Source organism: Lampetra fluviatilis, chromosome 61, assembly GCF_964198595.1.
Source record: "Lampetra fluviatilis chromosome 61, kcLamFluv1.1, whole genome shotgun sequence".
NCBI lineage: Eukaryota > Metazoa > Chordata > Hyperoartia > Petromyzontiformes > Petromyzontidae > Lampetra > Lampetra fluviatilis.
Genome location: NC_136335.1, coordinates 727,135 through 737,234, shown reverse-complemented (window position 1 = coordinate 737,234; position 10,100 = coordinate 727,135). Strand labels below are relative to the sequence as shown.

General features: G+C 55.0%; 1 protein-coding gene across 1 annotated transcript; it reads right to left on the bottom strand.

Moving 5' to 3' along the window:
* Positions 1-1,505: 1,505 nt before the first annotated feature.
* Positions 1,506-9,831, bottom strand: LOC144951205 (tubulin beta-4 chain-like). The gene is made up of 6 exons (XM_078881350.1): positions 9,663-9,831; positions 5,903-6,011; positions 5,388-5,498; positions 3,840-4,084; positions 2,992-3,594; positions 1,506-2,564 (listed from the first exon to the last, which is right to left on the bottom strand). Exons 1-6 carry the CDS (start codon positions 9,717-9,719, stop codon positions 2,352-2,354), a joined length of 1,338 nt encoding a protein of 445 aa, XP_078737476.1. The 5' UTR covers positions 9,720-9,831; the 3' UTR covers positions 1,506-2,351.
* Between the last annotated feature and the right edge of the window lie 269 nt (positions 9,832-10,100).

The window sequence follows — 10,100 nt, the reverse complement described above, 5'->3', positions numbered from 1 at the left end:
CCCACCAGGGATTGTGTGTCCGTCTGTCGTGCATCGAAATTCCGCCCACCCATGCACCTCCCCCCCCCCGAACGCCGAGCAAAGCCGCGATTGGTTGAGGATGTTGGGGGGGGGGGGGTGTAAACACGCCCACTTATGCATCCCCCCCCTCACCGACCGCCGAGTAGGGCCACGATTGGTTGAGGATGTTGGGGAGGGTGGGGGGGGAAGGGTAAACACGCCCACTCATCCAACTCCCCCCCCCCAAACGCCGAGCGGGGCCGCCATTGGTTGAGGTGAGGTGTAAACACGCCCACTCAGGCACTCCCCTCCGAGCAACGCCGCGATTGGTTGACGATGTCGGGGAGGGTGGGGGGTAAACACGCCCACTCAAACTGCCCCCCCCCCGACCGCCTGCCCACTCGGAAGGAACGCGTTAACTAATCTCCCCTGGTATACACGTGGGCTAGATCCCCACCCTGCCTCCTATATATGTATTTGGAGTTTGCATGTTTTCCCCATGAATTTTCCTCCGGTTTTTCCCTCCACATTAAAAAACGGTACAAGACTATTTGGCTGCCATCAACATCCACGCAATAAGCCACCTCATTGCGCCGTCATATGGCCAGGTTGCTTCTGAAGAGCCATAGCTTAGCAAGTTTTACCTGGTAAATAGTTAAGTTTGCTAACAAATCAGCACTTTAGGGTTAAAGGCTGTGCGTGTGTGCCTTACACACGCCGTCACCGCATCTATAATGCACAACTCACAATACATTCCCAGCAGCAGAGTCCGCACCGACACTGCCCTCTCGTGGTGGTGTACTAGTCGGCACGCAGACGGCCCCTGCACTTGCTCGCTCACGCCACTGGCGACGTGGGGCGACATCGCGCTCGCTGCAAGGGATACTTGGGTCTACCCTTAAACGATGAGAATCGTTTTCCAGGGTGATCGTGTACCCACACTACCCCACCACTCTTGACCTGCTAAACCGTCCGCAGTGCATAACTCTATACACTGCTTGGTAAATGGAGGGGGGGGGAAGACTTCAAAACCGTACCATCATTTGACACTGACGTTGTGCAAAATGGCGATCAAAGCGTGCCGCCAATAATCACCACCTCTCTACTAAACAAGTCATCGCTAGAAACAGGTCGGTGGCAAACGCTCAGGACGACTCCAAGCGCAGAAATCCCGGGATTAGAACGATTCTGGCAGGCGCCAAACAATGCATGTTGTTGGAACTTTTCTGCACCGTACGTTGCAGCCAACCGTGCTAATTGGAGGTGCAGTGTTGACCATTGGGCAGTGTCGAGTGTGGGAATATGTAGAACTTCTTTTGCATCGCCAACCATATTGAAATTTGAGGGGAGAGGTCATACTAAACAAAAAGCAATTTTACAAGTTTACAATTTAGATTTGCAAGCATGGCACATAATGTCATGTTCTTGCAGATGTCCACCCCTGCCAACCGGTAGTGCACGACATTGGACAACCCCGGCAGTGCAAGAGAGCACACGACACGGAGTCAGCGAGATGTACCTTTTATTCGGCACTCAACACGGCCGATCTTTGGGACAAGTCAAAGTCACAAGGAGAAGTAGAGTAGCAATGTACAAAACGGAGCAGAGAGACGCGGGGATTTTCTCGGGGTGAGGATCACAGTAACCAGGGTACTGCTGCCACCTCACAAAAAAGGGGGGGGGGGCGGGAAAAGATGGTTTCCCCAAACACCACAAGTGCTTCTCAAATAACAATTTTATTCATCAGGTGCTAGCATGTACATTAAGAGCTGGGGGCTTGCCGTCCAAACATTTCAAAGCGATCTATTTTAGGGTGCAGCTCTGAAATGTCTAGACCAGCCCACGCCACTGCCGTAAGAATTAAAAGGGCTCCAGAGAATCTGTAACGGAGTTATTTCAGGCCCAACTCTCAAAGCTGGACAGGTCGTTACGTCTCGACGAGGTCTGATCGCACCACACTTGACCCCCCTGCACACAATCCTGCAAGGTGTCTGGGGATCACCGGATGGATTGTTGGGGTGCAACCTGTCGAGTGGACTTATTCTTTCCCAGATCCGCCGGGTCATTAATTTAGCAATCCTGTGGAGTGTTGCGGCGACACAGCTGGCACCACCAGGGCTGCTGCTGCACTGCCCCCTCAGTCCCCTCCACGGGGACCCATCCCTCCAACCACCCCCAAGACACAACTTCCATTGCAGCCCGATTAAACCCCCGCTTCAACCTCATGGCTGCACCCAAAAAAAAGACACGTGCAGTCACGACAAACACGACACCGACAACACAGAAACCAGAAGTGTAAGAGAACGAGTGGGGGGGCAGGGGGGGTTGGATGGGGGGGGGGTCGTCAACTTTTAGGCATCCTCTTGCCCCTCCTCCTCCTCAAACTCTCCCTCCTCCTCGGCGGTGGCGTCCTGGTACTGCTGGTACTCGGAGACGAGGTCGTTCATGTTGCTCTCCGCCTCGGTGAACTCCATCTCGTCCATGCCCTCACCCGTGTACCAGTGGAGGAAAGCCTTGCGGCGGAACATGGCCGTGAACTGCTCGGAGATTCGCTTGAACAGCTCCTGCACACGTGCGGTGGGGGGGGTTAAGGAGACGGAATGCAGTCAGCAGATGAAACGCCTTGAGAGATACCAGCATCAATCACAGCTCAGTCCACGAGTCCGTGGGAGTCACTGGCAAATGGGCCGAAACTAACTCACGACCCACTTGGGAACCTTGTTCAGAGGTGCCCAACCTGTAAGACCTAGTATCTATTACACTCAAGTGTGTATACATTTGACAGTTCTTGGCACACTACTTTGAGAGCATGGCTCTACGCGATGCCCATTTGCCATGAGCCACTAGTGGGGGATTAAGGAGCCCGCCACCACATGCGGCTCAGGAGTCGGCCACAGCCGACCGCTTAAATTACAGGCGGGCGCGACCAAAACCCAGGATTTCAAAAGCTTCCGCCACAGCCGTAAAATACCGCACGCCACCACAACTCACCTGGATGGCCGTGCTGTTGCCGATGAAGGTGGCCGACATCTTGAGGCCGCGGGGCGGGATGTCGCACACGGCCGTCTTCACGTTGTTGGGGATCCACTCGACGAAGTAGCTGCTGTTCTTGTTCTGCACGTTCAGCATCTGCTCGTCAACCTCCTTCATGGACATGCGGCCGCGGAAGATGGCGGCCACCGTGAGGTAGCGGCCGTGCCGCGGGTCGCACGCCGCCATCATGTTCTTCGAATCGAACATCTGCTGGGTGAGCTCGGGCACGGTGAGCGCGCGGTACTGCTGCGAGCCGCGGCTGGTGAGCGGCGCGAAGCCCGGCATGAAGAAGTGGAGGCGCGGGAAGGGCACCATGTTGACGGCGAGCTTGCGCAGGTCGGCGTTGAGCTGGCCAGGGAAGCGCAGGCAGGTGGTGACGCCGCTCATGGTGGCCGACACCAGGTGGTTGAGGTCGCCGTAGGTGGGCGTCGTGAGCTTGAGGGTGCGGAAGCAGATGTCGTAGAGAGCCTCGTTGTCGATGCAGTACGTCTCGTCCGTGTTCTCCACCAGCTGGTGCACCGACAGCGTCGCGTTGTACGGCTCCACCACCGTGTCCGACACCTGCGTGGGGGGAGGGGAAGAGACCACGTGAGCCAGTGCGCGTTGGTGGGCGAGTGGCTTGGTGTACAAGTGTGGCCGTTGTTCAGGGTTCGGACTCGCACGTCACCACCATCCTGGGCTGTCTCTGCCTCTCACCGTCGTGCAGGAGAGCACCATCTCATCCCCATGGGGGAGGGGGCACTACCCTGAAGCCGTTGGTGCGGTCACGGTATATAGAACTTGTATTATAGTACGCGTAGTCTCACCTTGGGAGAGGGCACCACGCTGAAGGTGTTCATGATGCGGTCGGGGTACTCCTCGCGGATCTTGCTGATGAGCAGGGTGCCCATGCCCGAGCCGGTGCCGCCGCCCAGCGAGTGCGTCAGCTGGAAGCCCTGCAGGCAGTCGCAGCTCTCCGCCTCCTTGCGCACCACGTCCAGCACAGAGTCCACCAGCTCGGCGCCCTCCGTGTAGTGGCCCTTGGCCCAGTTGTTACCCGCGCCGCTCTGGCCTGGTGGACGACAAGACGCAGCAAGGGGTTGAGTTTATTTTGTTTTAAACCACAAGTGAGAGCTAGGAGTCGTTTAAAAAAATACCGGGTCAAAAGCAAAACACTAAGAGCAGCAGCAATTGTGCAAAAAAAAAAAATCGGCGCACAAACAGCTTCACATGAGAAATCGATAATCCTGTACAAGTCCATGTTCAATTATAACCTCCCTCAAGCTAAAGTTATTTTTAGATCAATCACATTACGTGACAGAAGCCTGCGAGGGAAGGGGGACCATTGAACTAAAGCGTAATGAAGCAATGGCACAAGAGGATGCCATTCAAAGTTGTACCACGGGGCACAGCACAAGTCAACTAACAGGTAAACAGCACGTTACGCAAGGCCTACACTACACAGCACATCCATTACTACCACCCAGTGTGTGCCCAGGAAGCCCGAGGCCCTCAGGAGGGTCCTGCCAAGTTGTGACAGTAGGGGGAGTGGGAGGGAGCAACGATTGTACATTCACAGCATGTACGCACCACATTTACAAAAGAAACGTGGCCAACACAAGGGGCGGTTTCACACAAGCCATTCTCACACCACCCTACTATAATCGGCTTGCGGCCGCAAGCGTTGTGCGGACTATTAATAATGCACCCCATTCTCACTTTAACAGCGACAGCTGAACAGACGAGGTCTCGGTCGTTTCAACAACGAATATTGTAGGCGTCAATGGACAAGGTAATCCCGTGTCCAAGATAATCAAGCACAAATTCCCGCTGCTCAAAATGAGAGCATTGTTGGTGTTCAATTGCGGTCTGCAGCCATGCCAAGGCCAGTGGTAGACATACCACTCCTATGACAGAGGGGGCAAGTCTCAACATAGGGCAACTGGTGTTGCCTTCATGCTCACCGCACAGTGCTCTCGCTTTATAAAGGGATGTTTATTGGAGCCATGGAATGGGTGGCCATTTCCTTGCCGAGGGCACTAATCGGCACAGCGACATTAAGCACAGGACACAGTCCACAAGCTCACAGTACAGACACTCTTCCTCGTCAGGGTCACCGAGGTAGCACCACTTTGGCAGTTAATTTATTTTAAAAGGCCAATTATAGCAAACCATGTGATAATTATTTGAAATGAGCGGGTGTTAAAGCAATTCACTCTTATGTAGCCGCGTGACTAAAAAGGGTGTTCCGTGGAGGTTGATACTTTTGGCCAGAGCGGGAACTAAAAGGAGAGTTCATTTCCACGCGGTGTAAATGTCCATTCTCTTCTGGTGACACGGGAGCACCAGTCACCACCCCAGCCGTCGGCACTCACCGAACACAAAGTTGTCGGGCCGGAAGATCTGGCCAAATGGGCCAGACCGCACCGAGTCCATGGTGCCGGGCTCCAGGTCTACGAGGATGGCGCGGGGAACGTACTTCCCACCTGCACAGCAGACACACACACACACGAGGCGTTAATCGTACATAGGGTTACGCATACACGCACACACGGCGTTAATCATACACAGGGTTATGCATACACACAGCACACCAGGCCACTCTTACACGGCACACAGTATCATTTAGCCACCTCACGCCAGGGCATTACCTCACAGGGCGTTATACTCGCACACCCATTACTCAGCCTTTACATCACCCAGAGAACCTCAGCCCTTAGACTCAACACCTGTCGCACAGCCCCATCATGCAGGAACCTGCCGGTCGTGTTTATCTAGACCATGTCTCACCCAAGTGGGGAGTGAGCGGATGCGAGTGAATATGCAAGCGAATGTGTAATAGCAAAAGGGGCGAGCGAGCCATGGCGAGTGATCAAGTGCGCTTCGTTACCAGACGCCTCGTTGTAGTAGACGTTGATGCGCTCCAGCTGCAGGTCGCTGTCGCCATGGTACGAGCCCGTGGGGTCAATCCCATGCTCGTCGCTGATCACCTCCCAGAACTGGAACCAGACACGCACGCGGTTCGTTAACCAGGCACCACACACGATCAAGTGGGTAGAAACAATGCATGCACACTGGAAGAGTAGTCGTCGTTACACACGGTGTTTACACGCCAGTGGCTGAGCACAAGGTAACGATCTTTTGAGGTATGTGCGGTTTGGCTCGAGTGGTTGTACAGAGTGCAAGTGAGGGGCGAGCCCTGTTCTTTGAGGGCGAGCGCAAGTCTGGGCGTGCACAAGGGCACGGATGAGAGTGCACGGCGAGTGGGTTCTCGGCGTGTGGATGGGCGAGTGGAGAATGAGCGAGGCGAGCGTGTAGCGGCGAGCGCGTGCCAATGACTGCATGCGCATGGGGCGAGTGAATGCGCGCGACCGCGCGAGGTTCGAGCGAGTGTGAACGTGCGTGGCAGCCAATTCTCAAGTAGAGAGGAATGCAGCGACGTCAGCTTTGCCAGCTCAGCATTTGCCCCTTGCCGCAATCCAATCTCGGCAACCCCCCCCGCCCCCCCAAACAGGTGCATCTCTCAGCACCATCCGCCAGACTTTAGACGGCACCCCATCTGCTGGCTCGCCCCCCCGCAAGAGCCAGCTGGGATACACGATCCCCTTAGACTCTAAAACACAGCTGCTCGGCACAGCCTCATTAAAAGCTCTCGTGGCCAATCCACTGCTGGATGAATGTCTCCCAATCCATTTGCGCGAAAACGCAAATTCAATAAAACCTCCACAGCAACTGCACACGAGTCGACCTCATTGTCTCAGTCTCCTGGGCGGTTCTAATCGTAGAGTCCTCTCACCTCCTGGACTACGAGTCACTCAATTTTGACCACCGGCCATGAACAACGTCCGAGTGGTAGATGTGCCCCGTCAAGCCCAAATGTATCAGCGTTTGAAACGCGTCCTGTTAACCCCGGCTGTGGTCACCTCTCTACATAATCCCAATCGTGCACCCTCATGCCATTTGCTTTTGTTCCACGTGCTGTTAAAATGGCCACGGCTTTTGATACACGTGACCGTTCCTCATCTAGAGTTGACAATGAGATGCAACTTGTCAATGTGCCTAAAGGTTTAAACCCAATGTGGTACTGCTACTACCTGCAATGTCAGCGACTGCTCACCCCGAACCAACAGTACCACGCCCACCCCACCCCCGTGCCAGGCTAGGTAGCCAAACCTCCCCGGCTGGATTGAAAATACAAACTCCTCTGCTCATTAAAACAAATCAACACGTTGGATTGTTCACTGAATAAAACTCCACCTTGTCTCATCTAAACAAACCGTGTTTGTTTCTAACAGCAGCCGAGCCGCTTCCCAAAGCCGTGACCATCCAGAGCAATCTCCCCTGGCAAGCTTCGAGAAACCGCGTCCATTGCCACGCAGCAAAGTGGCATCATCATCATCATGCAGGACGGCGGCAAGCGAAGCCTGGCGACCAGGCTTCGCTTGCGAGTTGCGTGGACACGAGATGGATGGCGAGGGGGGCGCATTGCGGGTGGTGACGTTATAGGTCAGCAACTCTGTACAAGGCCGCCGTGTTTGTCAGGGCTTTGTCAGCGGTGGGTGGTGGCGGCGTTGCCACCACCAGGACACGAAGGGTGGGGGGGGCCATGATGCATTTTGGGTGAAACAAAACCAACATTGATGCACGCTCGATTCAAATCGAATCCAACATTCGTGATTCCCACAGCCTGCCAATGTGGTGGCGGCGGTGGCGAGACCTGAGGGGCAAGCCCGCAATGCGACACACAAAGGAGAATCGATTACAAAATGAAATCGGAAGCTTCCAATCGAATTCACGGAGTCGCCTGGCGGGCAGAATCGGCGCGGGTACGAATCAGGGCGTGACGATTCAGCCCCCATTTTGCGATGTTGCTTCCCCATCGCCCCGACCCCATCCACTGCTGGATTAGTCGACTGCACAAAGCCATCGTTAATTAGGTGGATTTTTTTTGTTTTAGTTCCATATTCAATAAACGGTGAGCGATTGCCACAAGACATTAACCCAGGCGAACCGGCCACGTTCGTTCAAAGGTCTCGACGGTGCGATGGGTGAAAATATAAAAATGTAAACGTGTAAGGGGCAAAGAGCGCCGAGTAGTGAAAGGCGACATCCCGAGCGGGGAGACGGACAGCGATGAGCGAGACGCAACGAACGTCACAACCACCGCCGCATCGCGAGATGGCGGCCGAGTGGGGGGGGGGGAGTATAAAGCGGGGGGGTGGTTTACGGTAACAATCTTTAATCCACAGAGGGGGGGGGGGTGGGAGGGTGGCGATTGACCACATTAATATCGCAGAGCAAAAACATTTTTTTTCCATAACCGCGGCCCCGGCACGATAACGTGGAATCGTAACCACGTGGTCAGCAAACCCCGACCACCCCCCCCCTCGCGAGCCTCGGAGATCCGTTAGCGACGTCACGCCCGGCAACGGCGCCCGCTGATTGGCCGCAGCCCAAACCGGCCCCACCCCCCACATTTTCTTTGAATTTTGCCGAGCGACGATTGGACGCGGGCGGTTTGAATCTGCAACGTCGAGCCGCGATTGGTCGAGCGACGCGAGAGGGTGTGGGGGGGGCGGGGCTACGACCGCCCCACGGCAACGGTCGCGGCCGAGCGCGGGAAACGGCGGCCCCCACCCCCCAACCCCCCCGTGGCCGCCATTTTACATTTCGCCCACTCGCACACACGGGGTGGTAATGAGCGTGGAAAAAGCCGAAATCCACACGCGCGCACGTTTAATCCATCGCAAGCTACAAAAACGTACGTTTAATCCATTGCAAACTACAAAAATGCGCTTTTTTAAAAGCAAGCGAGACGTTTTTAATAATAATTCGTTTCTCGTCCACGCGAACCCCCCCCCCCTGAAGAGTTGCTAACGGCTGCGGGCGAAATTAACAAACGCTGCGTCATCCTAAATTTTTTTTTATTAAAAAGCATAAAAAAATCTCACAGGCAAGGTGCTTTAGCGTAAGACGCAGAAGACCTCCCCCCCTCCTTCCAATCATCGTCTGCATCAATCCACTGCTGGATGAAGGCATTCCCCCGCCCGCATTAAGATTCCTTGCCCGCACGGCGAACATCGACGGCGATTGTTGCCACAATGGGTCCCTGGACAACCACCAACCCTTTCAAACCGCTACGATTTAATTTTAAAGACGATGGATTTCGGAGGACGAGGGGTGTTCAATATTTGATTGCAATCTGTTGCGTACGCGAGATGGCGGGAAATGGCGGCGAAGCCTCCAACCGACCGCCCTCACCGATTTTTTACATTTTATTTTACAAATTACCAATGAAGCTGGAGTTGCCATCTCAGCCTTAAAACCTCTTAAACGACGCCCTAAATTACGGGATTTTTTTTTATTACCCATGCAGGTGTGGTGGGTCTTATTAAAACCGGCATTTTGTGGCGCGATCCCATGTGCATAAAATGTATAACCGACGTACAGCACGAACATTTTCTTGGGGCGCGTCTTCCCTTTCTCTCCAGAGCGCCCCATAATTACGATGCCCAAAGTCCAAATGTCACGGGCAGCAAGATCCGGGTTCGTTCAACACGCAGCCACGTAAACCACCGTCGAGCCCCCTCGCGACAATTAAATCCGAACATTTCTCAAATATCACGGAGGGGGGGGGGGGCCTTCCTTACCTTGGCGCCGATCTGATTGCCGCACTGGCCCGCCTGCAGATGAACTATTTCCCTCATGGTGAAGTATGTAAATGTGCTTGACTGTCACGTTACGTCGACAAAAAACCCTCTGGTGAAATCTTCAGCAGCTTTGGTGGTCCCCGGCTCCAACTGTCACCAACGGCTCCGCCGCGCCCTTATATACCCGCAGCTGGCGTGGAGGGCGGGGGGGCCGGGGGCGGGGGGGTTCGAATTGACCAATCGTGGCGCGAGCGCGAGACGCCGCGGCGGGATCCGATTGGTGGAGAACGCTTTGACCACGCCCCCTCCCACCCCCCGCCTCTCCCAACCCCCACCAGCCTCCCGTCGCTGAGCCACGGCTGTTGTTGCATTTTAACGCAACGAACCCCCATCACCAACCCCCATCACCAACCCCCATCACCAAGTTGCTCGTTCAAA